The sequence below is a fragment of the Cokeromyces recurvatus genome, assembly GCF_025118155.1.
Source record: "Cokeromyces recurvatus strain NRRL 2243 chromosome Unknown BX663scaffold_11, whole genome shotgun sequence".
NCBI lineage: Eukaryota > Fungi > Mucoromycota > Mucoromycetes > Mucorales > Mucoraceae > Cokeromyces > Cokeromyces recurvatus.
Window position 1 is genome coordinate 156214 of NW_026251397.1, and position 27586 is coordinate 183799.

Here is a 27586-nt window from a genome sequence, read left to right on the forward strand (position 1 = left end):
ATTTAGTTACAATGACAATAAATTACCCAAGTACGTACTTATATAGTGGATTATTTATGTCTTAATTAGAGAAGGAATGAGGGAAAAAAAAAAGAAAAAGAAAAAGGCTAATTAGGTCATAACGTGTTGAGGCAAAATAGATGTCTATAATACGAGTATCAAATCAATTATTATTTCCAGTACAAAGGTTGTGCTTAACGCATTTTTATATTCCGAATATTTGAAGGAAAAATTTAGCACAGTTTTCTTCATTCATACATTTTTTTTTTTTTTAAAAACCATTATAACATGTATAACGGTATTGGTTTAAGTACACCTCGTGGATCAGGTAAATTTGAGCTTACTGTTCATTTTCATTATTCAATATTTTTTTTTTAAACGATTTCAGTTATACAGGTACAAATGGTTATGTTGTTCGTAATCTTTCTTTTGTAAAACCCCCTCCAAAGCAAAGAGATTATAATACCAATGATATCAAAGCAAATCCTAAAGTGAAGAAAGCTAATGCTGCTATTTTGGATCATGACCGTAAACGTAAAGTTGAGGTGAAATGTATGGAATTACAAATTAAATTAGAGGATGAAGGGTAAGGACCCAAAATAGTCTTTTTTAAAAAAAAATATGTATATAATTTATATTAATCTAACTTTATAGATTAGACGAAGATGAAATTGAAGAAAAAGTTGAAGATTTAAGAAAAACGTTATTAGCAGATATTGAAAAGTTGGAAGAAACAGACAATAAGAAGTAAGTCTTTTTTTTTAAGAGTATGTTTGAGTAATTTTTTAACTAAATATTTTCCAAGTTTGAAAGAATACGAGACACATCAATTGTCTGCTGCGAAAGAAAAAGCAAATGAAAAGATGAAGAAAGCGCTTAAAATTGATCAAGAGTATGTAGAAGGCTCTGCCTTTGATCGTGAACTTCAAGAGAAATTACGAGAAGAAAGAAAAGCAAAAAGAGAGGCAGAATTAGAAGCTAAGCTTGAAAGAGAAGAAAAGAATCAATCTAAAAGACGTCGTCATTAATGATATATATATGTGTGTGTATAGTCTTTTTTTTTTCTTTTGATAACAAGCGAATGTATAATATGAATTGATTAGTTACAACAAATTTATGTTAAGATTATTTATAAAAGCTCATTTATATTGTGTCAAACAATCAAAAGAAGCTCAAAAACTAATAATAAAATTAAAATAAATATCGTATACGGATAAGAGATTATTAATTGTTTTGCTAAAAAAAAAAAGAAAAAAAAATACTACTTTCGAAATAGAAGCTAAAATGAACAAGTTCACTGTCTAAAATTTTAGTTTATTGCTGGTTAACATAATAGAGAAGTATCGAATAAATAAAAATCGATACTTATTGTTAAGCTTTTAATCAGTAGAATTAAAACTATCATACTTTGTAGACATATAGAAGAAAGTCAAGTGAGCTTTAGAAATAATAATTTGAATTGTAGACTTATTTATGTAAAGCAACAATAATAATTATCAATTTATAGTCAGTAAATGGAATTCGAAGTATTAAATAATCTTTTACTCGAAAAATTCTTGTAATGATGAAATCAAGTATTGTATAGTTAATATAGGTTGTATGCGTTAACTCACACTTGTTATATTATCAAGCAGACAGTGATTGTCACTTACTATCATTCTAGCAAATTCATTTATAATGTTATCTTTTTCCTCTTCGAAGTAACATCTTCTAGTAAATACTATAAAACTCACTTATCAATAACTTGCCAAATGCCTTGATTAAATAAGACATGGAATTATTCACAGAAACTATACTGCTGCTGATTTAGTCAGATAACAAACTGTATAAAGCATGAAGCACTATAATTATTACTATTATCACACATATACACAGATAACACTTGATTCAACGTTATGCAACTATTAACAATAGATTTCTTCCGAGTCTACAATCTCTATCTTATATAAAAGAAATAGATTCATAGACTTTCTTACTGTATGTGTGTCTAGATTCGGTAATAACATTAAATTACCTGTAGAACCCATTCAATGCATCACACTGGTAGATACGATACAGACTAATAACTAGAGGATAGTATTCTGTAGTTAATAACGATTGTATGCAGACTAGTAATAGAGAAAATATCCTGTTTCTGTAGTGTAGTTAATAACGATTGAATACAGAATATTATTGTTATATATCATTATTAATATAGAGTTTTAAGCTTATGAATTCTTTTCTATATAAACGTATAAACTATGATGAAATATAGACACATGGTTTAATAAGCTATTTCCTTTCCTGTCCTGTCCTGTCCTGTCCTGTACTGTACTTTTTTTTTTTTTTTTTTTTTTTTTTTGCTAATTTCTTGTGTTGCCTCCCTCCCTCCCCCCCCCCCATTTTTTTTAAATCTGCGTGAGGAAACACAAGAAATTAGCAAAAAAAAATATGCATACTTTTCTTATTCTCAGTATTCACATTGCTGCATAAAGTAAATCATAATAATTTACTGTATAACCTATTCGCATCATAAATTAAATAAATAATGAGGTTTATATGTTTAGATTGTTTACATACGTCTTTATCTTGTTTCTTCTTACTAAATTAGTGTCTACGAAAATGTTCAAATTGATTTCCTTGTATATAAAATGATAATATTACGATACAGTCATTATATATATGTACTATACTATACTGCACTGTACTATACTATGCTGTACTATACTATGCTGTACTATGTAGTAATAAAGATAAGATAACATTAGCTTATGTACGCTCTAGATTTTGCTTATTGTTGTTTGTTACACGCTACTTTCTATATAGTATAGTAATATTATACGCCATATGGTTAACCTAAAATAATATATTAATAGAACAATATGCATGATATGAGAATATATTCGTGCTGATCCTTCTTCTTGATTAAGAAACAAAAAAAAAAAAACGGCCTAGGCTCCTTTCTTTATTTACATATTGTATACATGTTTCCTCTTTTGAATTCCTACTTTCTCCTTTGTTTATCTCTTTTAATTACTACATTTTGTTCCTTATCTTCTCCTTTTTTGAAAAGGTATATTTTATGCTTTGCTTAGAATAATGTATACATGAACAAGAAGATAAAAAGATATAAAATGTTTAATAATTTTTTTTATTACAGAGGAGTAGTTAGTTAATTGTATAGAATACAAATTATAATTAATATTTATTTACTTTTTTTTGATGAAACATATTCCTTCTTTAGACTGCAGTAGTACACATAATAATTTTAGCTTTTTTTTTAAAAAAAAATTTATACAATGCATGATTTTCATAATTAATCACACGTATATTTTAATACACTTACTCTACATTTTCTCTCCTTAAAAAAAGTAAGCTAAGCTAAAAAAAAAATAAAAAAAAAAAAAAAAAAGGAAAAATAAAAAAAAAAAAGGATATAAACACGTCTTATTTTTCAAACAAAATTCCTCTTTCTTCCCTATTATCCTTCTTCTTCTTTATTATCTTTTCTTATTATTATCCTTCTTCTTCTCTATTTATTATCTTTTCTTATTATTATTATTCTTCTTGTTATTTATTCTCTTATCTTATTATCTTTCTTCTTCTCTATTTATTATACTTCTTCTCTATTTATTCTCTTATCTTATTCTCTTTCTTCTTCTTCTTTAAAAACCATAGACTTGAACATAATGATGACGATATACATATAAATATATCTCTATATATGCGGGATACATTGACAGGTAGATGTGAAGGTGGGCAACTAGTATATCATTCTACCCTTTACTGATGGGTAATAGGTAGAGGGTAGGCGTCTCTATATCCCCACCGGGCTGGGTGCAACAAATGGGTCTCTTCAGCAACTTGGTCTCAACAATCGTCATTCTAGTATTATCTCTCCATAATGTTATATTTTAGACCCACCACCCCATATTTTAGACCTGAATGTTCAATTGGCTTTTTATTGACTTTTTATTTTATTTTTTTATAAAATAATGTTCTTACTAACTAACTTTTACTTTTTAGCTCTCTTTTATATATAAAATACATATTATTGCTTATAAACTGTATAATTGTAATAAAATCTATTATTTCCTAAATATTATTTAAAAGTGTGAATTTTTTTTAACGTATTTTTTGAATATGTACTCAACATAATAATAATAATAATAAAGATGTGTAGTGTATAGCTGGATAGATAACTTCTTCTTTATTAATGTATACATATACACATGGAAAAAATGTTTATGGACTGATAAATTCATCATGAATCAAATATACACTTCTTTATTATCAATGACGAATAGCTTGTAAGTGGAAAAAAATATTTAAATAAAGTATTAATACACTTTTGTTCATGTTATTGGTTTCTGTCTTTACGTGTAAAGAAAAAAGAAAAAGAAAAATATCTTTCTTGTTCAATACAAACTAGTCAAGTTTAAACTTACTCATCTAGTCCATGTTGATGCAAATCAACTTCTAAAGCCATGACTTTTTTAATGGCACACACTCAGTTAATCTACGCATCTGAGAGAATAGTTTACAAGGTATCAAAGTATACAGAGGGAAGATTTTTTTTTTTACGTTATTGTACTTTTGTAAGTAAAAAACAATAACTTGTAGAAAAAAAAATTGTATACGACGATTGCCCACAAACTCAAGTGTATTGCGCACCCATAGTAAAATGCTAATAATAGAATCAAGTATAATGCTAAAAGGACTTGGGAGGGTAAAAGAAGTCAACGTATTTGGATGGTTGATAGAATGAAAAAGACATAAACACACCAAGTATAATTGTTGGCACTTTCATTGGTCTTGGCTACTCTGTTATCTCTTATCTTTTTACGATAATTGTTGTTCAATCAATTTGAAAGTCAGGAGGATTTTTTTTTTTTTTTTTTTTTTTTTATCATTGACAAGAATTTATTGCTGCGGATAGAAGTAAATTTATTATTACTTTTATTGCAGTCGATTGTAATGTCAAAGGATCCCATTAGTGTTCTTTTTGTTTGTTTGGGTAAATAAAAATTGTTATTATTTTATTAATATCGACACTTTTTTTTTAATTTTTTTTTTCTCTATTTAAAAGGTAATATTTGCCGCTCGCCTATGGCTGAAGCAGTTTTTGCTCATACCGTCAAAGAACATGATCTTCAAGACAAATTTCGTAAAATAGATTCTGCAGGAACTGCTTCTTATCATGTAATTTAGTCAATAGATTGTTGATAATGAATTCAATTTTTTTTTTACTTATATATATACATTAGGTTGGAAGTATTCCTGATAGTCGTAGCTCTTTTACATGTAAATCACATGGTGTACCTGTTAATCATAAAGCTAGAAAGGTAAAAACATTATTGACCGTTACAAAGTGTTGAATAAAAGAAAAAGAAAACTAACATGTCAATGTAAATCGTATATAAATTAGGTTACTAAAAAGGACTTTGAAGATTTTGATTATGTTCTTTGTATGGATGAATATAATTTGAGCGATTTAAAGGTAAAAAAAAAAAAAAAAAAAAAAAAAAAAAAAAAAAAAAAAAAGTATATAAATAAAACCTTTGAATAGTAACTAATTTTATAGTTTAGGGACTTGCACCGAGTGGATCAAAGGCTGTAATTAAACTATTTGGTGAATATGATCCTAAAGGAGAGCGTATCATAGAAGACCCTTATTATGGTGGTAGAGATGGTTTTGAACATAACTTTAAACAAGTAACTAGAGCCAGTAAAGGCTTCTTAAAATCGCTTGACTTGATTTAAAATAGTTATTGTAAATCAGAAGACATAAAGAAGGTTATCATGATACACCTTGTTTTAGTACATGCATAATAATTTCTTCACTATTTAAGCATATTATGTAATAATCAATATTTCAAAATAAATATCCAATCAGATTTGAATACAGTTCAATCTATTTTATTTTATTATATTTTCAGTTCTCTACTTTTTTTTTTTTTTTTTTCGTCCTGAGTTTTATTAAAATGACAACAGCTAAAGTAGATGATCTAAGCATTTCATCGGTATTAAATATTTTGCAGGACAAATATATCAGTAAACAGCATGTATTATTTGAGGAAGAACTAGAGAAAATGGTGTCAAAAGATGACTATCTTGTGTCTTGGTCTAATCCATCAGTCCTTAGTAAAACATATGCCTATGAAATAACTCAACATAGCATTCTACATTCAGAAATTCAAGATTGGATCAATACTAGTACTATTTACAATTAAATCATTTTTTAATGTTACGACTTATTTGACATGATATCCTTTCTCTTCCTCTCTTTCTCCTTCCCCTTCCCTCCCCTTTTTTTTTTTAGATTCAAATGAAAATATTCGCGCATATTTCAATCTAAATGCACATGTTATTGTTTTGTATAATCATCTTGACATTTATATACAATCGTTTGATTTAAAGGTTTGATAAGAAGACAAGAAAATACATTTTTATGCTTACAGACTTTATAACCTTTATACATGCATATATGCATTTGTATGTATGTTTAGTCTAAAAAATCATCAACAATAACGCTGCCCTTGATAGATTTATCAACTCAGCAAACTGCATCTTCATTATTTGATATTTTTATTGATAAATTAAATGTGACAAGTATAATGATTGCAGTTAATAATTTAGGAAAGATTCACTACTATCAAGACTGCTTTAAGAATGTCTGTATAAAGTTTGAAGTGCCTTTGAAATATTATAATGAATATATTACATCTGTTAAATTAGTGGATGCAGACCAAGCAGTAATCGGCTCGTCTACAGGTGAAATTTATGTCGTAACATTTCAAAAAGTTAATAGCAAGAAGAATCAGATACAAATGAATACCCTTTATAAACGTACATTCACCACTACAGAACTATTACATTTTCCAAATTTTGTCAAGTTAAGATCAATGAATTGCTTGTCAAATGAAAATAAGCCACCTATTATAGAAACAGGACCTATAATAAGCATTTGTGCATTAAATGATCTATATTATATCTGCAGCAATAAGGATATTTCAATATGGAAATATAATAAACAATATAATCAAATGGAGGTAAACCAAAAAAAAAATCAAGGCAATTGTAAGAAAAGGAACACTATTACTTATCGATGATATAGCTTGTCTTTAGAAAAAAAATTGAATTGGATATTATTGACAATGTAGCTAAGCATATACCTTCACAAATTTCAAAAGAGAGTATAAAGTGCGATATAGTAAATATGAATATTATAACGTAAAGATATAATTTGATATATCTATCTGTATGTATATGTGTATAACTATATTAATCTATATCTATATCTGTATCTGTATCTGTCTCTATATATGTATATATCTTGTAGAAATAATGAAGTTGTAATACTGGCTTCTTATACAGTGCCCGAAATGAAAAACTATGTTCAGTATATTGTCATTAAATTTTGCATTGAGCTAAATGATAACGAGTTTTTAATATATGTTAACCATACAGCTTCAATACCTTATTCAGATGTACGTTCTACGCTACGACAAAAAATACCTCAGTTATTGGTAACTCAAAATATGGCGTTTATCGCATTTGACAGGGCTGTTATTGCAGTTTCACTTGATCGTAAATCAGTCTTTGAAGAATCTATCGTACTTTGTCGTTCTGAAGATTCTATATTATGGATTGAGGAAATGAATGAAAAAGAAAATGATTTGAATTCGGTGTTAGTAATGACTGCTAAAAGCGGATTTCTTAAATTTCAAATCAACATATCAAAGATTCAAGAATCAAGGCTAACTGGGTAGATGAGAATAGGAACAAAGTCTAATTGCAAAAGATATAATACTAATTAATATAATAATAGTAACATATATGCTAGTTTAGTGGAGAATATCGTAAGCCTTATACATACATATATATATATATATATTAAGAATACTAACAATGTTGAAAGTCATAGTTTCTTCTTGCTAATGAGCTCTTATTTTTTTTAGGAAAGAAGAGACACCTTGGTGTTTAAATCAAGACTTGAACAAGCAGTATTTTTTGGAGAGCCAGATAAGGTATGAGCTAATACTTTTTAAATTATGTTTATGATTTGCTGTTTAATGTATACAATAAAATAGTCGCCACTACAATTTCCCCTTCGAGTTGAACAAGAAGATATATCAATAGCAACTATGTCTCTACTAAATGATATTCAAAATGGCATATGTCCTTTTCTTCCCAAGACCTTAGACTTTGATTTATACATTGAAGCAAAGTATTACTTTCAAAAGAGGATTTTTGGAGTACTGAAAGATAATATGCTACATAATCAACTGACTTCAAAAGAACGTTACGAATTGATGAAAACTACAGAACTTTACTATATAAGTTGTATATTAAAAGAATATTTTAAGAATCAGTGAGTTTTATTGTACATGTCTCTGTCTTGATAACATCTAACTCTCTTGAACAAAACAAAGTATTTTAGATATACATTTTAAGCAACATTTAGTTGGAATTATTCAAACAATTACTGGAACCAAAATAATAGATGATGACTTGCAAATTGAAGAATTTTTAAAAAATTATGTAAGTCTTATTCATTCTTATTTTTTGATATACACATATACATGTATTATATTAATCATTCTTTCAAAATATGATGTAGATTCTAAAAATAAAGATTTTATTCAAACAGTTTGAATTCTTTAGGTCATTTCCAGATACATTTGATATTCTGACTGTATGCTTTATATATATATATATATGTATGTATGTAAAAATGACTTTAGATTGACTTGTTTAATTATAGATAGTCGTAGTAAAAACATATATTTATGAAGAAAAATGCTTCTCTATATATGGTCTTGACAAAAGAAATGTGAAAAGGGTCTCAGGTACCTTAGAGTAATACATGTTTAACTAATCTAGAATATTGATATAATGTATTTTATTGTGAATAGCTCAACTAAGTGATATCCTCTCTACTGTACTCAATAATGTTATAAAAGATATAAAGAATCATAAAGATTCTGTGGACCCAATGGATTTGGATTATACGGAAAACAATAATAAACAAGAGAATAGTATAATAACAGACTCTTCTTCTATATCAATTATAAAGCAAAGACTATTTGGTGCTATTAAACTACTATTAAATACTTTAAAAATGGAACAAGAAATGAATGAAAAGTAAGTTTAAAAGCAACACAAAGCATTTTAATTAACAGTATAATATTAGTCCATTATCCAAACAAATGTATAATAATTTACGTAAAATGGCATTTAAGGGGTTGTGTATAATCAATCAATATGAGTTGGCTATCGAACTTGCAAAGGACCATAATTGTACTACCTTTGTTATCAAATTATTACAAAATTCTCAACTGTCTTATGATGAAATGAAAGAGAAGAATATTGATTATATTAATCTGTTTGGTAAGCAATATTTCAATCCTTTACTTGAATATCTTGAGAAGCAAAGTAAGTCATATTATATATTATATGGAATTTGTATGAGCTAATTACTGATTGTCTGTCTGTAGATCAACATCAAACTATGTTAGAATTATGTCTTCTATTCCCTGACTTTGCAAATGATTTTCTTGTAAACAATTCTGTTCCAAAAGTATCATGGATCTTTTATTTGAGGCAAAACGAATTTCTTCGTTCATTGAATTCCCTAAATGAATATCTTCAAACTGATTTAACAGAGGAGCAACGTGATTTTCTTTCAAGCTGGTATAAAATGATTTCTGTTGCTATATCAGAGATATCAGATAAAGCTAATCCATAATGGCTGTTTACACGCTAAATATTGCATATATAAATAAGTAAATAAATCTATGCTAATTTGTTTTTTTTTTAAAGTTTTAAAGCTAAGCAAATGACAGAAATCTTTTTAATAAATCATTAAAGAGAGCCTTATTGTAAGCTCAATTTCCATCAATGACTGTTTCCATGTATAGGATACTTTCTTTCATTTTTAAAAATAAAATGAGAGTTTTACATAAGATTCAAATAATAATAATAATAATAATAATAATTCATTCTATGAATCTAGTCCTCGGAAAAAAAAATGAGAATTTTTTGTAAAATAAGCATATAAAAGAAAGACTTGTACGCATCATTTAGATGTAACTTCTCATTATAGTAAACAATGTTTCGCTTGTTATTGATATAAAATTATGAACTAAATTTTATCTTTGAGTTTAATCTATCTTTTTTTTTTATACCTAGTATCGAGCTGCTTGTTGATCTTATTTGACTAAATCTCTTCTTTTAGGAACTTTGAATATCTTATCTGTATTGAACTCTATATTTCAATGTGAGCCAATAATAGCTTGAGCAAAATAGTGTTTACATGTCTCTTCGTATTACAGCCATTGATCTTTACAATGAATAAAGCTTTATTATTGAATCAAGATAGCTTTAATATGTATATACATATTGTTGAGAAAATAATAGTATCGTATTTAAAGGGGAAATACAAAATTAAGGTTAGATATATATATAAATTACCCTAATAATAGTCTTCCTCCGAGATTTTTTTGCACTACTTTTTACAACAAAACAAAACAAAAACATTTACTATCTCCTATTTATGATATCCATCATCTTCTAGAAACCCTTGAAATAGGTACACAAGAATGCATATTGTCAATCATTTTGTCACTATGGATATTTTTAAAATATTAAATGTCCATTTATATACACGCAAATACATATACATTTATATAAATGTAGAACCTTATTAAGAAGATGATATACATTCGATACTAAATGATAATCTCAAGCGAGTAATATATTCATAATAACCAATATATCGAAGATGAACGGGTTAGATCATCAGTAAAAGAAAAGGCTACTACTAAAACCCCTCCCCTTAGGATCAAGTGGATAAAGCAAAAATAGTGTAGCTATGTTATAATTAGTTGGTAAGGGAACTAATCGAGAAAGTTTTATCCTGGTTATGACAGCGGGATTTTTCAGATGAAAAAGGTAATCGAGTTCATGTAGGCTTATCGAATAACTGGCAAAGTAAGAAAATGTATTAAAATATGCACGTGGTTGATGGACATAAAGCTGGTTAAAAAAAGAAAAAAAAAGAAAGAGAGAGGGCGAATCATCAGATGGTATCAGATACTTGACGTTGACGTCGGATTTCGAGATAATGTATAGCATGCTACTTTGTTAACGTCTGTGTAGGGTACTTGAGTTGGCCATTAGGTAGTTATCTGAGACACTAGCAAAAAGATTGGGTATATTCAATAAAAGATATGATTATCCAAAGAAATAAATCTAATGATATGTAGCTGGTTAGCAATCTTCAACTGAGTAAGAATATGCTTATACTGGTTTTTAAGTCGTCTTATCGACAGGATCTAATATTTCGTTTGATATTGGAACGCCCAGAAATGTAAAATGAATTAATAGATAACAGGTAATATTAGTGTGATCTAGTTATAGAATCTAGTAGAAATAGTAGTGCTGACAGAATATAAATTTAGCTCACACATAGCATGATTTTAACGGAATCAGTTACAATTATTATTCTTAGAAAGTATAAAACTAATAAATGGCCATTTGAATTGAATTTTCTCAGAAAAAAAAAAATTACAGATCAAGAGATTTTAAAGAAGGAACGATGGAAAGTCGTATTATCTATACTTATAATTATATTATAAATGGTGTAAGCAAAACAGAAAACTATAAATGGTATATATTTATTTTGATTAAGAGTAAAACGTGTGCTTTATACTATTTACAAAAAAGGATATGATATATCAATCTACTCTCCATGTTTTAATACTCTAACAAAATCTCTATAGTTGAAATTGCCCTCTTCATCAACAACTGAACCTTTAAACATGATATCAATCTGATATATGTGTATAAATATAAATATAAATATAACTATAAAGTAAGTTACTATATGTGTACCTCTTCATCTGTAAATCTATCGCCCATTGTTTTCATGCATTCTCTTAAATAATCAGCATTAATTTTCCCATTTCTGTTATCATCAAAGACAGAAAATGCTTTAAGTATCGTATTTTCCGGATCTGTATCAGCTAATTTCTCTGCCATTAATGTTAAAAATACTGTGAAATTGATAGGGCCAGTAGCATCTCCCATCATAGATTCAATCTCTTCTGTAGTAGCAGGTTGCCCTTTAGTAAGACAAAAAAAAAAAAAGAATCAGAAGTGCTTCTTATTGTGTATTATACGTTATAACAGATATATACCTAATCTCTCAAATGTTACTTTAAGATCATTAATATCCACTAAGCCATCACCATTTGTATCCATAATACTAAAGGCATCCTTAAATTCCATTACTTGTGCCTTATCAAACATTGCAAAGACGTTTGAATTCTGACGTCGTTTATTCTAAATTTGTAATAATAATAAAAAAAAGGGAGATGGGGGGGGTCAGTTGCGGATCTTTTAGTTTGATATACAAATATTATTTAAAGAAAGTAACTTACAAAAGGCGCCATTTCTTTTCTTTTTATTTTATGTAAATAACTGTAAAAAATAAAAAAAACAAAAATCCAAGAAGAAAAGGAAGAAAATACAAATTATTGCAAAGTAGGGTATAATTAAAATAAATTTAACTTCCATTTAAGTAAATTATCTAATTTTGGGAAAAACAATAATAATGGTTTACTTTTTTTGTATACATATTTTTTTTTTTGGGTTCCCGAATTTATTTTATTTTGATCCATTTACCTTCATTAATGAATATAGCAAAAAATAATATCATAATAGAAGCAGTCCTTTTAGGTTACCTTTTTATTATCACATCTCTTTTCATATTGCCCCTATGTACTAAGTATCAGCTATAAATATATTCGTTTTGCCATCGAATTATGTGATTTAATATTTTCATTATTATTTTGCATCCAGGAGAAAAGGAAAAAAAAATTAAGGGATAATAGAAGCTATCATTATTATAATGTTATTCTCTAAATATAATTTTTTTTAAGGGTCTCTTGTTATACCTTCACTCCGTATCTGGAGAACAAGTAGTTACAGTAGAATTGGCTGAGTTAAACAACGATGCATAAATTGACTTGAAAATATGCAAATAATATGTATATAAAATTAAAAAAAAAAAAAAAAATAAAAAAAATAAAATAAAAAAAAGTACATATAAAATATATCAATAGTAAAATTATGAATAATTGACATTTATTTTGCAATAGACTTGTTGAAAATGTGTAAAAATAAAAAATTACAAAAAAGAAGGAAATTGAAGTTGAAGATCATCTGTTTTACATATGCATTCATCATTAACATAAGAAGATTTACTCTGCAGGAAAGTTCTACATAGGTCTGTTAAGTAAATTACCCCGCGCGTAATGATTATCTTAAACTTTTTTTTTTCTTACATCCCTTTAACTCCGTTAAGTTAAGCTTAAAAAAAAATGAGAGAGTGAAAGAGAGGCAACTCCTTGAATAATCCAACTTCTGCCATACACAGAAAAGACATATATGTATACATATATCAAATTTACTTTATATAAATACATGTATATTTATTTCCTTCTTCTCCTTTTATCCCTCTTTTTATTTTCTATTTTATTTATTTATTATCTATTTATTATATTTATTATCTTGCCTACTCATTTTCTCTTTTATTTCTCTCTCTATTCTTATCCTTCTATAATAAAATTTCTTTTTCTTTTTTTTAAAAAAAAAAAAAAAAAAAAAAAAAAAAAGAGAGAGAAAATATTAATTTATATTTAAAATGGTCAATCATCAACATGTTAATGTTATTAGTGAGGATCCTACAGTAATAGTAACGCCTAATCCATCTACAGTTTTAGATGAAAAGGTTTTGACAGACGCTGTTAAAATCGATTTACGAGATCATCTTACACCTCATAATGATACCTCTAATCCTTTCGCTTTTACACCCGAGCAACTATCAGCTTTAATGGATCCTAAAAACTTACCTTTATTACGTTCATATGGTGGATTAGAAGGCGTAGCTCGTGGTCTTCATAGTGATCTTCAAAAGGGTTTAATCCCTTACACGTCACCTCATCAAAATATTACTCTTAATCAAATATTCAAAGAAAAGGATGATTCTGTTTATGTTGAAGAAGTTGAATGCAAAAGGACACCTACACTACATTCATTGGCTAGACAATTAACACATCGAACCGATATCTCTGTACCAACACCAGATACTGCTGCGTTCCCTCAAAGAAAGGAATTTTTTGGTACAAATACTCTCCCTGATGCTAAATCTAAAAGTATTTTTCATCTCATGTGGATTGCCTTTCAAGACAAGACTTTGGTAATACAAATAAAAGGAAAAAAAAATTTTTTTTTGACTTTGATTTATTAAAAATAATCCTTTATACAGATCCTTTTAGCTGTTGCTGCTGTAGTATCTTTAGGCGTAGGTCTGTATGAAGATATCGCTGTTCCAGAATATGATACATTTGGAAATCGTATTCCTGGCGTAAAATGGGTTGAAGGCGTTGCTATTATTGTTGCTATTTTGCTTGTTATTCTGGTTGGTAGTATTAATGACTATCAGAAAGAAAAACAATTCCGTAAACTTAATGCTAAAAAAGAAAATCGTGCTGTCAAGGTAATTAAAGAAAAAATTATAATATATATATATATATATATATATATATATATATATGTTGTAATAACCTAATCATATAAATCCATTTATTATTAAAGGCTACTCGTAATTCTACTATTATCATGATTTCTATTCATGATATTCAAGTAGGAGATATTCTTCATCTGGAGCCTGGTGATATTGTTCCTACTGATGGTATATTTATTGAAGGGCATAATCTTAAATGCGATGAGTCTGCTGCTACAGGAGAATCGGATGCTGTTCGTAAGCAACCCTGGCAAGTATGTGAGCGCTTAGCAATGATGCAAGTTAAAGAAGATGAAAAGCGAACTCGTGATCTTACTCCTGGATCCTCTTCTTCATCTGAAGATGCTCATAAGTCAAATCCATCAGACCCTATTGTAGAGCACAGATCGAATTCAGATCCATTCATTATCTCGGGTTCTAAAGTGTTAGAAGGTATTTGTAGTTATCTTGTAACTGGTATTGGTGAAAACTCATATTATGGCCGTACAATGATGGCGCTTCGTTCTGAGCCTGAAAGTACACCTTTACAAGAGAAATTAAATGCTTTAGCTGAACTAATTGCTAAATTGGGGTCTGCTGCTGGTTTATTAATGTTGATTGTTTTGCTTATACGTTACTTTGCCAGTTGGAGATATGGTGTTCCTGACCAGCCAACTGAAATTGTTATGGATATAATGAAAATTTTAATTGTCGTTGTCACAATTGTTGTTGTGGCTGTTCCTGAAGGCTTGCCTTTGGCTGTTACACTTGGTAATTTTTTTTTATTTCGCAAATAGAAAATTAGGGTTAATGATCTACTTATTAAGCATTACTTTTTTTTTTTTTTTTTTTTTTTAGCTCTTGCTTATGCAACTCAACGAATGCTGAAAGATAACAACCTGGTTCGTGTATTGGCCGCATGTGAGACAATGGGAAATGCTACTACAGTATGTTCGGATAAAACAGGCACATTGACACAAAATAAAATGACTGTGGTTGCAGGAACCTTTGGGTCTTCTTTTCGATTCATAAAGAACCCACCTTCATCTCGGTCCGATTTAATTGATATCAAAAACGTGTCTAGTGCCGCACCCAAGGAAGTGCTTAATATCATAAATCAATCCATTGCTGTCAATTCTACTGCGTTTGAAGGAGAAAATGAAAAAGGAGAGCCTTGTTTTATAGGAAATAAAACCGAGACAGCCCTCTTGCAATTTTCTCGTGATACCAAAGCTGAGCATTATGATGTCCTTCGTTCACGATGGCCTATTGAACAGGTATATCCTTTTAGTTCAGAGAGGAAGGCAATGGCAACAGTGTTGCAAATCCCACATACTACTCAATCTGGGAAAGTGATGTACCGAGTACATATAAAGGGTGCATCTGAAATCATCTTGGGACTTTGCTCTTCTATATTAACCCTTCAAAAATTAACAAACAAAGATAGCAACCATGGGAATGATGACTATCAAGGGGCTAGCTCTCGTGATTTAACTGAAGATGATAAAGATAGAATTGAACGTATCATTCAAAGTTATGCTACTCGTAGTCTAAGAACTATTAGCATTGCCTATCGTGACTTTGAACAATGGCCACCTAAGGGTCCTAGTAAGAATGTAGATGATGATGTACCTTATGAAAATCTTGTTGAAGATAAAGGTTTAACTTTTCTTGGTGTTGTTGGTATTGAAGATCCTCTTCGAGAAGGTGTTCCTGAAGCAGTACAAGCTTGTCAACGTGCAGGTGTATTCGTGCGTATGGTGACAGGTGATAATGTTGTTACCGCAAAATCCATTGCTAAACAGTGTGGTATCTATACTCCTGGTGGTATCGTGATGGAAGGTCCTACTTTTCGTAAACTCCCGTTATCAGAGATGGATAATATTCTACCTCGGCTTCAAGTTTTAGCTCGTTCAAGTCCAGAAGATAAACGTATTCTTGTTAGTCGACTTCGTGAGCTAGGCGACATTGTCGCTGTCACTGGCGATGGTACAAATGATGGACCTGCTTTGAAGATGGCTGATGTGGGCTTCTCTATGGGTATTGCTGGTACAGAGGTAGCTAAGGAAGCATCTAGTATTATTCTAATGGATGACAATTTTTCAAGTATTGTCAAGGCTATCATGTGGGGCCGTTGTGTAAACGACTCTGTGAAAAAATTTTTAGAATTTCAAATTACAGTCAACATTGTCGCTGTCATCCTAACTTTTATTTCAGCTGTTGCAAGTCCAGAACAAAAATCTGTCTTAACTGCGGTTCAACTTTTGTGGGTTAACTTGATTATGGATACCTTTGCTGCACTTGCTTTAGCTACTGATCCTCCTACCGAAGACGTATTGGATAGAAGACCTGAACCTCGTTCTGCTCCTCTAATTACATTTAAAATGTGGAAGATGATTATTGGACAAGCTATCTTCCAGTTAGTTGTTACTCTTATACTCTTATATAGTAACGTTCTTAATTATCCAACCGAAAGTGCTTTATTACAAACCGTTGTCTTTAATACTTTTGTATTTTGTCAAATTTTTAATGAAATCAAGTAAGTGTAATAGTAATGATGATCATCATATACATATATATATATATATATATATATTAACTAATGAATTTCATTATTTATATGTAAACAGTTGTAGAAGAATTGACAGCAAACTTAATGTATTCTCAAATATTTTGGCAAATAAGTTCTTTATCGTAATTTTCTTTATTTGTATTATTGGTCAAGTTATGATTGTTCAATTTGGTGGTGCAGCTTTTCAAGTAGTACCACTTAATGGTGTTAATTGGTGTATTGCCATTGTAATTGGTTTATTATCTTTACCTATAGGTGTTATCATTCGTCTTATTCCCGATGATATCTTTGGCTTTTTATTTTTAAACCCTGTTACTCGAGATAGATACTTAGGAGGTAATACAAATACAATTCCATCGGTTTATGTTGCAGGAAATGAACGTATGCCATGGGATCCTAATGAAAGAACTAATACTATGGCTTCTCGATCTTCTAAGCATAATGATAATCAATCATTTGGAAATGATACTATTCGTAATCTCGAGTAATATTCTCCTTTACATCTCTCTCCCCTCCCCCTCTTTTTTTTTTTTCTTCTGTTATACTCCTTTATTCTATAAACTAATTCATTTGCTTTTATCTTTCTGCATACTCTTCGAATTCTTTTCTTTTTTCCTCCTAGGAAATTACCTTCCCTTTAGACATTTAAGATATCAGAAGAAGACAGTATATTTTTCAAATTAAGTTATTATATATGATAACATAAACATTATAATGTATGCTCGTATAACTGTTTAATAATAAAAGAAATACTTGCTTTGTTTACTGTATTTCAAGTGATCTATACCATTATATTTTAAATTTAAAAAAATATATACAAATATTTTTTTTATCCATTGCAACATTTTTCTTAAGATTAATTATCGATGATGAATTATTACTATTTTTTAACCCTATAAATACTTTTTTTCACATTTACTTGGATTGTAAACTCTAATATTTTATTCTTTTATGATTTCATTTTTTATGTTGTAAATCTGATTGGTGTAATATATATGCTATATCTTGTACACTAAAAAAAAAAAAAAAAAAAAAAAAAAAAAAAAAAAAAAAAAAAAAAAAAATACGTCAAATAATCATAATCTCTCATACTCCCTCTTTCTTTTTACATATTATTCTTTGATTGTTAAAACAAATAATGAGTATTAGTAAAATGGTTACTCGTTCTATAGAATCGTTACCCTCTATTCCAACTAAATTTACAAAGTCATTACCTTGTGACATTTATACAGCCAAATTATCAAAGCTTGAACAAAATAACTTTATGAGAACTCCACGTCCTGTTCATAAAGCTGCTTATTCTCTTGTCTATCCAGAGAGTGCCCCTGATCCGACACTATTAGCTATATCAAAATCAGCTTGTCAAACATTAGATTTAGATCTTGATGAGATTACAAAGAACAGTGAAGACTTTGTTTCAATCTTTTCCGGAAATAAAATTTTGCCGAATACTCAGCCTTGGTCACTTTGCTATGCAGGCCATCAATTCGGGTAATTAATTAGATGCATATAATAATATTCAAGTATTATCATACAAAATAACATGCTCATAAGTTTTAAGCTATTTTGCAGGTCAATTAGGTGATGGGAGAGCCGTATCATTGTTTGAAACAGTTAATTCTAAAGGAGAATCTTGGGAGTTACAGTTAAAAGGTGCTGGTCGAACACCGTATTCACGTTTTGGAGATGGTTATGCGGTATTACGATCAAGTATACGAGAATTTTTAATATCAGAATATATGAATGCTTTAAACATCCCAACGACACGAGCACTTTGTTTGATAGGAACATCAAGAGATGTGTATAGAGATGATGGGCCTAAACAAGGTAAAATATTTTGCTTTAATAGATATATAAATTGAATTTTAACTCATAACAATTATTCATAGGTCAACCAGAAAGAGGTGCTATTGTTACTCGTATGGCGCCTTCTTGGTTACGTTTTGGTAATTTTGAAATATTCTATTCTCGAAATGACATGGAAAATGTGCGTCGCTTAGCGGACTATGCTATTGATGAAGTCGTAAAGGATGAAAATAATGGTTCTGGTAATAAATATGCAAGATTTTTTAGAACAGTTACAAGGAATACAGCACAAATGGTAGCAGAGTGGCAAGCTATAGGTTTTAATCATGGTGTCATGAATACAGATAATATGTCAATATTAGGTTTAACTATGGATTATGGTCCATTTCAAATTATGGATTACTATGACCCATCTTACATCTGTAACCATTCAGATAGTACAGGACGTATGTTATAAGCATGTACATATATATATTTATGTATATTCCAAATAGATTGACTCTTCTCCTCTTCTTCTTTTTTTTTTTCTTTTTTTTTTTTTTTTTTATTTGTACGAAATAGGTTATGCATTTCATCGTCAACCCTCTGTATGCATATTTAATTTGATTAAATTAAGTGTACCTTTATTTGAATTGATTGGTGCTGGTGAAAAAGTGGACTCTATTGTCTTTCCTGACGCTGATAACGAAACAAAAGAAGGAGTGACTGATGAAAAAATATTAGAACAGTATCGAGATAAAGGGAAGATATTTGTTCAGGAACTCTTGAATAAGGAATTTAAAGAATACTTTATGGATCATTTATTGAAAAAGATGAGGAGTAAGATTGGTCTTTTAGAAAATGGTGATAAACAAAGTGATATGGATGATGTGGTTATCCCATTATTGGATTGGTTAACAGCCTATCACATTGATTACCATCGCTTTTATAGATCATTAAGTAATTACAAAATAACAGTTGAAGGTGAAGATACAGATACTCAAAAAGCTTTGGATGAATGGCTTGAAATTATCACAGAAGAAGAAGAGCAGTTAGAAGCTAGTAAAGAAGCATTAAAGCCATGGTTAAGTCTATATCGTCATCGTTTATTAAAAGATAAACTGACCGATATAGAGCGTAAAAAGCGTATGGATTCCATCAACCCTAGATTCATATTTCGAAACTCCATAGCTGAAGAAGTTATTGAGGCATTTGATACTGAAAATGAAAAGGAAGCCACAAGAATTTTAAACATCTGTCTTGAAGCCTGTAATAATCCTTTCAAAGATTATTATAAAGATAAAGAAGTAGAAGAATGGATTAATAAATCTGTACCAGTAAGTAGATTAGTCTGATTATTTAATTGTAAGTTATTCATTTATTTATTTATTTTTTATAGAAAAAAGATATGAGATGTTCATGTAGTTCTTAGCCAAGTTTATACAGAGATTTTTTTTTTATTCATGACTAAAAATAATGAAGATGTGTATTCGTATCAATATACATATATAATATATATTTGCTTACTTTTTCAATGTATATTCTAATGCTAGAACTTCTTTAAAAAAATAAAACCAGTTGATTACTATCATTTTTCTATAAAAGTATGCTTTACATTAATCGAAAAATTTTTGCTTCTATAAAAAAAATGCAGGTACACATTTATATGTTATGCCAAACTTTAAAATGTATATTAAAGCGCACTTTCTTCGGTAAATAAAATATAAAACGTGGCAGTTGATTTTTTTTTTCTATTGTTCATCTTATCTTTGAATAAAATCTACTATTATTTTATACATTCTAATATTTAAGCTTATAAGTTTACAATCATTCTTTAACATTATTAACCTTGTAATAATTAATATATACTGATGTATATTATAAAAATGAGTGTATTTTATAAAAAAAGGAAAAAAAAAGAAAAAGTGTTATCTAACAGACATGTTATTTTTAAATTTGGTAAATCAAAAACAAAGTCACGCGATCATATCAATTTTCTTTGGTGAAAAACGTCTCATTGAGCAAATCAACTTGTCATTAGTGAAAAATGATTACAACGATAAAAAAAAAATCCTGTGGACTTTTAAAGAGAAGAAGTTTCACCTTTCTTATTATTTGTTGAATAAAGATTTTCTTTATAGATTAAAATAACATCTGTATTCTATTCTTATAATTTTTTATACCTAAAACTCAAAAACGCGTTCGTATTTTATTTCTTAAATGATATTAAAGGATAAAGGCAACATTATTTATAATTATTCTTTTTATTGTTAATACTGCGAAACAAATAAAGACATAGTTAAAGACTTACTTTCTTTTTTTTTATTATAAATATAAAATTCATTCATTAAAATATATAAATAAATAAAACCTATAATGATATGTATGTACAACTATGTCTCTCTTTTTTTTTTAAGTAAATTAAGTAAAAAAACAAAACTGAAGAGATTACTTTTAGCTGCTCTCTCAAGAAGGTAAAGGCTCAAAATGTATATCGCTGATTTCAAAATCATACAATATCATGAGATAAGTTTCAGTTTTTTTTTTTTTTTTTTTTTTTCTAGTTATATAATTTTTTCCATTAAAATTTATTTTCTCCTTTCTTTTTTTTCTTCTTTACACTTTTTATTCTTTTAGAGGAATAATAATGCTTTCTCAAGGCCTTTCTCACGTTATTTTTAACGCATTAAGTAGTGAAGATTTCGAACGTACCCTCAAGTTCTATGAAGCTGTTGGCTTCAAGACTGTTACAGATAAATGTCAGGAGAATCATGCCGAAGAAAGAACTGCTTGGTTGAAGTTGGTATCTGGAGATAATAATGCCACTAATGCTACTATTAAGCTCGTCTTGAATGCTTCTGCTATTACACAACGTAAGCCTGCTACTGATGTTGATTGGGCTTTAGAAGAAGCTGCTATTGTTTTTGCTGTCAAAGATATCAATGTAAGTATTTGTTACACAACACTGTAGAATATCGATATGATCGATAAGCAAAATCTGGGAAAAAAATTTTTTTTTTTTAATTGACAGCATAATTAATTAAATTCATATAAAATCACTATAGGCTGTTAAGTCCAAGTTGAATGAATTAAATGTTACAGTTCAAGATCATACCAATGGTGAAGTTAGTAAACTTTACACCTTAGACCCTCTCAACAATGTCATTGTTTTCTCTAACCAACCTATCGCTGACAAGGCTACTAGTGCTGCCGCCGCTGTTGAAACTGCTACTGCCAACGGTAAGCGTCAAAAGATCGCTGTTCTTACCTCTGGTGGTGATGCTCCTGGTATGAACGCTGTTGTCCGTGCTACTGTTCGTTATGGTATTGCTAAGGGTTGTGATGTCTTTGCTGTCTATGAAGGTTACCAAGGTAAAGTAAAAAAAAAAAAAATATTTTTTTTACATTCCGTATTGGTTTGGTAAATAATTTTCCGGACGTTTCCGGGACCGAACAAGAGAAAACCATATGCTCTGCTGTATGACTGGGTTTGAATATTTACGTGTTATTTTTTTTAATAATAGGTCTTATTGATGGTGGTGACCTCTTGAGAAAGATGAGCTGGAAAGATGTTCGTGGCTGGTTAGCTGTCGTAAGTATATTGATTCTATATTTTATAGATTTAAGTAATTTTTTTTATTTATATACATTTCTTATAGGGTGGTACTACTATTGGTACAGCTCGTTGTATGCCTTTCAGAACTCGTGAAGGTCGTCTTCAAGCTGCTGAGAACCTTGTCAAGAACGGTATTAATGCTTTGATTGTTTGTGGTGGTGATGGTTCTTTAACTGGTGCCGATCTTTTCCGTGCTGACTGGCCTGGATTAGTTGATGAACTCAAGAACACCAACCGTATTACCCAAGAAGAGGCTGATGCTTACCATACTTTGACCATTGTTGGTCTTGTTGGTTCTATCGATAACGATATGTCTTCTACTGATATCACTATCGGTGCTGTCACTTCTCTTCACCGTATTTGTGAAGCTGTTGATGCTGTTTCCACCACTGCTTTGTCTCACTCTCGTGCTTTCGTCATTGAAGTTATGGGTCGTCACTGTGGTTGGTTGGCTCTTCAAGCTGGTATTGCCACTGGTGCTGACTTTGTCTTCATCCCTGAAAAGCCTCCTCAAGAAGATGATTGGGAATCCATGATGTGTTCTGTTGTTGAGAGACATCGTCAATTGGGTAAGAGAAAGACTGTTGTTATTGTTGCTGAAGGTGCTATTGATAAGAACTTGAACCCCATCAAGGCTGATCACCTTAAGGATATCTTGACCAACCGTCTTGGTCTTGATACTCGTGTTACTATCTTGGGTCACACTCAACGTGGTGGTTCACCTGCTTTCTATGATCGTCTCTTGGCTACTACTCAAGCCATTGAAGCTGTTGATGCCGTTCTTGAATCCACTCCTGAAACTCCTTCTCCTATGATCGGTATCTCTGATAACAAGATCATTCGTTATCCCCTTATGAAGGCTGTCAAGCTTACTCATGAAGTCGCTGAAGCTATTGGTCAAAAGAACTTTGCTCGTGCTATGGAGCTTCGTGATCCTCAATTCGCTGAAGAATATGAAGCCTATACAGCTACCACTATCTTGGATGATAACTCTATTGTCTTACCCGAACACGAACGTCTTCGTATTGCCATCGTTCACGTTGGTGCCCCCGCTGGTGGTATGAACGCTGCTACTCGTACTGCTGTTCGTTACTGTCTTAACCGTGGTCATACTCCCATTGCTGTCTACAATGGTTTCGCTGGTCTTGCCCGTGGTTCCACTCACGAAATGAACTGGATGTCTGTTGATGGTTGGACTGCTCTTGGTGGTTCTGAATTGGGTACTAACCGTGCTGTCCCTGGTGTTGATATTGATATGGGTATGATTGCTTATCAAATGCAAAAGCAAAATATCCAAGGTCTCTTGGTTATTGGTGGTTTCGAAGCCTATGTTGCTATTGATAAACTTGAAGAAGCTCGTAAGCAATATCCTTCTCTCCGTATCCCCGTTACCTTGATCCCTGCTACTATCTCTAACAACGTTCCTGGTACAGACTACTCTCTTGGTTCTGATACCTCTCTTAACGCTATTGTTACCTCTTGTGATGCTATTGTCCAATCTGCTCAATCTTCCCGTCGTCGTGTCTTCGTTGTTGAAGTCATGGGTGGTCGTTCCGGTTATTTGGCTGTTGAAGCTGGTCTTGCTGTTGGTGCCATGACTGTCTACATTCCTGAAGAAGGTATTAACCTCTCTCGTCTTCAAGCTGATGTTAAGCACTTGAGAGATATGTACAGCCACGATGATCCTGACAAGAGTGAAGGTAGAATTATTTTGCGTACTGAAGATGTCTCCAAGACTTACACTACCGATGTCATCTCTAATATTCTTAAGCAAGAAGGAGATGAGATGTTCGATTCTCGCACTGCTGTCTTGGGTCATATTCAACAAGGTGTTACTCCTTCTCCTCTTGACCGTATTCGTGCCACTCGTCTTGCCATGCGTGCTATCCAATTCATTGAACAACACACTACTGAAGCTCTTTGTCAAGCCAAGGAAACTGGTGCTCCTGCTCCTATTGAACTCACTAACGTAAAGGAATCTGTTACCGTTGCTGGTATCTCAGGTCACTCTGTTGTCTTTGAACCTGTCTCTACTCTCATGACCGTTACTGATATGAAGAATCGTAAGCCTCGTAACGCCTGGTGGTTCGGTCACAGAGAGGTTATTGACCTTTTGGCTGGTCGTGGTCACTTTGACTAAATTTAATTTCCTCTCTTTTCCTTTTTTTTTTTTTCCAACTTCATTTTATTCATTTAATCTCATAGACATTGCGTTTATTTTTAACTTTTACGCTATATATTTTTTTTTTTTTTTTTTTTTTTACGCAGATGGCATTTTACTTTTCCTCTTTTTTTTAATATCTACAAATTCATTCTTATATTTTTATATTTTATTAAATAAAGCACATTATTATCATTTATGTATTCTTATATAACTCATAGACTTGAAAGTATGTATCTATAAATAACATCTAAAAGACTAATTGTATGTATATGATGTTTCTGTACAGTAATTTATTCTTAATGGATTATAAATTAATTACCCGAAAAAAAAAAAAAAAGATTTAATTTATAAACAAAAAGTAAAATCAAGTATTATATTCTCTTTCTAAATTATGAATACCAAAATCAAGTACAATTAGTTGCGTTTTATGTTCACTAATAATAAATAAATTCAAATTAATACATATATAATAAAATGAAAAAAAAAAACTTACTTTTTAACAGCTGCTATGCATCTTCTTTCATCAAAGCAAACTCGCCAAACACCAGCTACATCTTCAATCAAGTTATACATAAGTTCACCTGTTTGTGTATTCCACATCTTGACGCCGCCTTCTGATCCTGATATAACTTTGTATTTATCATGCTGGAAAGAAGTAATTGGGCCTGGATGCCCTTGATCTCCAGCTAAAATACGAAGCCTTTCACCATTATCAGGATTCCAAATCCTTAAAGTTGAATCTGCTGCAGCACTAACTAGATAATCATCTGCTAATCCTATTAACCCCACTAAGATAGCATGACCTATATTTATATATTATTAACATGATAATGCATTAAAATGTTTATAAAGCATTTATATACCTTGTAATACAAATTTACATTCACCATCATCCAACCCCCATATTCGAACAGATGCATCTAAGCTTCCACTTATACAATGTCTACGTTTTTCATCGATAGATACGCAATACACTTTCATGGTATGTCCCTTTAAAACATGTACCTTCCTACCCGTATGTAAATTCCAAACAATAACATTATTATCGTAGCTTCCACTAACTAATGTATTGCCATAAACAGCTAAATCACGTACGGAGTGTTCATGCTCAGCCAATCTAAATTTTAAAAATCGTCTTGAAATTATATCATCTTCTAAACAGGTTGATAAAGGTATATTAGGCTCGTGCTCAAGGTCTGGAAGCCTCCAAACCCGAATTGTCATATCCCTTGAACCACTGATGATGATGGGTTCACTAGGCTCTATTGTCATTGAACCATCAGGGTGGACAATTTTTGACGGCATTACAATTTTTAGACAACGCACAGTACTGGAATGTCCTCTTAAGATGTAACGACAAATGCCTCGCTCAATATCCCATACACGTACAGTACGATCAATAGAGCCTGTTACTAAGGTATTACCAACATACTGAAGTGCCCATACACCACCATCATGACCTCGTAACACACGTCTTAATTCACCAGTTGTGATGTCATAAATATTAATACTGTGATCATCAGAACCTGTAATAATCTTATCATCATCAAATTGAAGACAGGTAACCAAATCATCTTCATGTCCATCCAGTAACATTTTGTGATGCAGATTTAGTTTCCAATTGTGACGCATGATAGTATGTCGACGAACAATTTCTTTATAGTCTACATCTTGCTCTTTTGGGGTTGGTTTAAAGTTAGATTCCATCATTTTTAATTCCCAGACTTCGGAAGCATTTTCAATTAGTTCATTCCATCTTCGACTTACTGCAGTTGCACGACATAGAGTATGAACATCTAAATAACCCAAAATTTTATGCGCAATAGAAATAGGTAAATTGATTAGGATATCCTTTTTAAGAGCTTTTAAAATAGTTTCATTAGCTATACGAAGAGCTTCAAGGGGAGATCTCTTTAATAACTGGAACATAAAATATGTTTGAACCTTAGCTGGAAGTTCTTCAAATAGTTCAATAAAAGCAGAAGGTTCTGTTAAATCTAGATTGTTATTTGTTGTTATTAACTGTGATTCTTCTGTCTCATCTTGATTATCTGGAATTGAAGGCGACCAAGACTCATTAGGATCAAGATCTGAGACAGGAGATGGTAGAGCGGAATTAGGACTATCAGGTATAATATCTGCCGCTGCCTCAGAAGTTGGATAAGAAGGCCCTGGTGTAAAAGAATTAGAAGTAGTTATAGAAGGCGATTGTAAAGTATTTGCATTAATACTATCAGTAAGGCTATCATTATCATTGTTGTTATTTAATTCCATTAATTCTTCATTGTTTGACAATTCAGTACGTTTATAGCTTCTTTCGTCATCCCAATTTGAAGCAGATCGTTTTCTGGCCGAAGTCGACTTTTATATATATATATATATCGGAAAGAAAAGAAAGGTTAACCAATGCGTATGAAGATAAATATTTTTTTCTTTTTGCTTACATGAATTTCTTCGAATAAAACAGTTTTTCCATTCATATTAAATGTAAATTTTTTTAATTCATTAGGAGTCTCTAAGTTAGCTAAAGGGTATAATTCAGGATTTAAGGTGTTAGTAGATGACTCAAAAAGTAAAGGTGATAAGGTAATGGTATTGTTATTGATGGTAGAAGTTGAAATAGATGCAGAATTTAAAGTTGAATTATTATGAATATCATTTGCAATTGGAGTATTTATTTGGGTATTATTTTGTTGATTGGGTGAGGACAATGGAGAAGATAGTTGAAGTTCAGATATTGTAAACGGTACACCTGGTGTACTCCTCATGATTGAAATAAATAAAAAGGAATTGACAACACTTTAAATTAGTAACTAGAACCTATATTAGAGCAAGATAAAGAGAAATGGAGGAATATATGAGCAAAAGAAAGAAAATGGTTTGTAAAAGATTTATTAT

The 27586-nt window shown here is 30.4% G+C and overlaps 8 protein-coding genes across 8 annotated transcripts; 6 read left to right on the plus strand and 2 right to left on the minus strand.

Moving 5' to 3' along the window:
* Window positions 1-261: 261 nt before the first annotated feature.
* On the plus strand, window positions 262-1221 carry BX663DRAFT_507755 (cwf21 domain-containing protein). The gene is made up of 4 exons (XM_051527386.1): window positions 262-328; window positions 397-586; window positions 655-747; window positions 806-1221. Exons 1-4 carry the CDS (start codon window positions 289-291, stop codon window positions 1026-1028), a joined length of 546 nt encoding a protein of 181 aa, XP_051383167.1. The 5' UTR covers window positions 262-288; the 3' UTR covers window positions 1029-1221.
* A 3656-nt stretch (window positions 1222-4877) lies between these two features.
* Window positions 4878-5911, plus strand: BX663DRAFT_507757 (phosphotyrosine protein phosphatase I superfamily). Its single transcript, XM_051527387.1, has 5 exons — window positions 4878-4996; window positions 5069-5181; window positions 5247-5324; window positions 5408-5479; window positions 5569-5911. The coding sequence occupies exons 1-5, from the start codon at window positions 4957-4959 to the stop codon at window positions 5740-5742; spliced, it is 477 nt and encodes a 158-aa protein (XP_051383168.1). The 5' UTR covers window positions 4878-4956; the 3' UTR covers window positions 5743-5911.
* A 37-nt stretch (window positions 5912-5948) lies between these two features.
* On the plus strand, window positions 5949-9825 carry BX663DRAFT_507770 (uncharacterized protein). Its single transcript, XM_051527388.1, has 14 exons — window positions 5949-6195; window positions 6302-6399; window positions 6489-7031; window positions 7097-7212; window positions 7322-7747; window positions 7811-7841; window positions 7941-8009; window positions 8073-8353; window positions 8415-8523; window positions 8603-8677; window positions 8747-8831; window positions 8898-9126; window positions 9176-9417; window positions 9480-9825. The coding sequence occupies exons 1-14, from the start codon at window positions 5964-5966 to the stop codon at window positions 9728-9730; spliced, it is 2787 nt and encodes a 928-aa protein (XP_051383169.1). The 5' UTR covers window positions 5949-5963; the 3' UTR covers window positions 9731-9825.
* A 1755-nt stretch (window positions 9826-11580) lies between these two features.
* Window positions 11581-12496, minus strand: BX663DRAFT_507782 (uncharacterized protein). Its single transcript, XM_051527389.1, has 4 exons — window positions 12426-12496; window positions 12183-12327; window positions 11878-12107; window positions 11581-11815 (listed from the first exon to the last, which is right to left on the minus strand). The coding sequence occupies exons 1-4, from the start codon at window positions 12435-12437 to the stop codon at window positions 11726-11728; spliced, it is 477 nt and encodes a 158-aa protein (XP_051383170.1). The 5' UTR covers window positions 12438-12496; the 3' UTR covers window positions 11581-11725.
* Window positions 12497-13690: 1194 nt separating this feature from the next.
* BX663DRAFT_433615 (PMCA-type calcium-translocating P-type ATPase) lies at window positions 13691-17611 on the plus strand (the record flags this gene model as incomplete). Its single annotated transcript, XM_051523006.1, has 5 exons — window positions 13691-14245; window positions 14315-14545; window positions 14644-15322; window positions 15410-17090; window positions 17182-17611. 5 exons carry the CDS (start codon window positions 13691-13693, stop codon window positions 17609-17611), a joined length of 3576 nt encoding a protein of 1191 aa, XP_051383171.1.
* Window positions 17612-18196: 585 nt separating this feature from the next.
* On the plus strand, window positions 18197-20514 carry BX663DRAFT_542691 (uncharacterized protein). The gene is made up of 5 exons (XM_051530822.1): window positions 18197-18614; window positions 18685-18950; window positions 19013-19375; window positions 19491-20245; window positions 20308-20514. The coding sequence occupies exons 1-5, from the start codon at window positions 18262-18264 to the stop codon at window positions 20338-20340; spliced, it is 1770 nt and encodes a 589-aa protein (XP_051383172.1). The 5' UTR covers window positions 18197-18261; the 3' UTR covers window positions 20341-20514.
* A 954-nt stretch (window positions 20515-21468) lies between these two features.
* Window positions 21469-24755, plus strand: BX663DRAFT_471950 (6-phosphofructokinase). The gene is made up of 4 exons (XM_051524165.1): window positions 21469-21852; window positions 21974-22280; window positions 22433-22500; window positions 22568-24755. Exons 1-4 carry the CDS (start codon window positions 21556-21558, stop codon window positions 24662-24664), a joined length of 2769 nt encoding a protein of 922 aa, XP_051383173.1. The 5' UTR covers window positions 21469-21555; the 3' UTR covers window positions 24665-24755.
* Window positions 24756-25003: 248 nt separating this feature from the next.
* BX663DRAFT_507793 (WD40-repeat-containing domain protein) lies at window positions 25004-27549 on the minus strand. Its single transcript, XM_051527390.1, has 5 exons — window positions 27499-27549; window positions 27133-27427; window positions 25552-27049; window positions 25182-25491; window positions 25004-25122 (listed from the first exon to the last, which is right to left on the minus strand). The coding sequence occupies exons 2-5, from the start codon at window positions 27166-27168 to the stop codon at window positions 25053-25055; spliced, it is 1914 nt and encodes a 637-aa protein (XP_051383174.1). The 5' UTR covers window positions 27169-27427; window positions 27499-27549; the 3' UTR covers window positions 25004-25052.
* Window positions 27550-27586: the final 37 nt, after the last annotated feature.

What these genes read in the sequence shown, in the direction of transcription:
- BX663DRAFT_507755 (XM_051527386.1), top strand. Translation starts at nt 289, where the DNA reads ATGTATAACGGTATTGGTTTAAGTACACCTCGTGGATCAG. An exon ending in AAGTACACCTCGTGGATCAG is followed by an intron (nt 329 to 396) that starts GTAAATTTGAGC and finishes TCAGTTATACAG; the next exon opens with GTACAAATGGTTATGTTGTT. An exon ending in GAAGAAACAGACAATAAGAA is followed by an intron (nt 748 to 805) that starts GTAAGTCTTTTT and finishes ATATTTTCCAAG; the next exon opens with TTTGAAAGAATACGAGACAC.
- BX663DRAFT_507757 (XM_051527387.1), top strand. Translation starts at nt 4,957, where the DNA reads ATGTCAAAGGATCCCATTAGTGTTCTTTTTGTTTGTTTGG. An exon ending in TGTTCTTTTTGTTTGTTTGG is followed by an intron (nt 4,997 to 5,068) that starts GTAAATAAAAAT and finishes TCTATTTAAAAG; the next exon opens with GTAATATTTGCCGCTCGCCT. An exon ending in TTAATCATAAAGCTAGAAAG is followed by an intron (nt 5,325 to 5,407) that starts GTAAAAACATTA and finishes TATATAAATTAG; the next exon opens with GTTACTAAAAAGGACTTTGA.
- BX663DRAFT_507770 (XM_051527388.1), top strand. Translation starts at nt 5,964, where the DNA reads ATGACAACAGCTAAAGTAGATGATCTAAGCATTTCATCGGTATTAAAT. An exon ending in GTAAATATGAATATTATAAC is followed by an intron (nt 7,213 to 7,321) that starts GTAAAGATATAA and finishes TATATCTTGTAG; the next exon opens with AAATAATGAAGTTGTAATAC. An exon ending in AAAGAATATTTTAAGAATCA is followed by an intron (nt 8,354 to 8,414) that starts GTGAGTTTTATT and finishes AACAAAACAAAG; the next exon opens with TATTTTAGATATACATTTTA.
- BX663DRAFT_507782 (XM_051527389.1), bottom strand. An exon ending in AGTAACATTTGAGAGATTAG is followed by an intron (nt 12,108 to 12,182) that starts GTATATATCTGT and finishes GTCTTACTAAAG; the next exon opens with GGCAACCTGCTACTACAGAA. An exon ending in ATAGATTTACAGATGAAGAG is followed by an intron (nt 11,816 to 11,877) that starts GTACACATATAG and finishes CACATATATCAG; the next exon opens with ATTGATATCATGTTTAAAGG.
- BX663DRAFT_542691 (XM_051530822.1), top strand. Translation starts at nt 18,262, where the DNA reads ATGAGTATTAGTAAAATGGTTACTCGTTCTATAGAATCGTTACCCTCT. An exon ending in CCATTCAGATAGTACAGGAC is followed by an intron (nt 19,376 to 19,490) that starts GTATGTTATAAG and finishes TGTACGAAATAG; the next exon opens with GTTATGCATTTCATCGTCAA. An exon ending in GGATTAATAAATCTGTACCA is followed by an intron (nt 20,246 to 20,307) that starts GTAAGTAGATTA and finishes TATTTTTTATAG; the next exon opens with AAAAAAGATATGAGATGTTC.
- BX663DRAFT_471950 (XM_051524165.1), top strand. Translation starts at nt 21,556, where the DNA reads ATGCTTTCTCAAGGCCTTTCTCACGTTATTTTTAACGCATTAAGTAGT. An exon ending in TTGCTGTCAAAGATATCAAT is followed by an intron (nt 21,853 to 21,973) that starts GTAAGTATTTGT and finishes AAATCACTATAG; the next exon opens with GCTGTTAAGTCCAAGTTGAA. An exon ending in TTCGTGGCTGGTTAGCTGTC is followed by an intron (nt 22,501 to 22,567) that starts GTAAGTATATTG and finishes CATTTCTTATAG; the next exon opens with GGTGGTACTACTATTGGTAC.
- BX663DRAFT_507793 (XM_051527390.1), bottom strand. Translation starts at nt 27,168, where the DNA reads ATGAATGGAAAAACTGTTTTATTCGAAGAAATTCAT. An exon ending in TTTTATTCGAAGAAATTCAT is followed by an intron (nt 27,050 to 27,132) that starts GTAAGCAAAAAG and finishes TATATATAAAAG; the next exon opens with TCGACTTCGGCCAGAAAACG. An exon ending in ATGTAAATTTGTATTACAAG is followed by an intron (nt 25,492 to 25,551) that starts GTATATAAATGC and finishes ATATAAATATAG; the next exon opens with GTCATGCTATCTTAGTGGGG.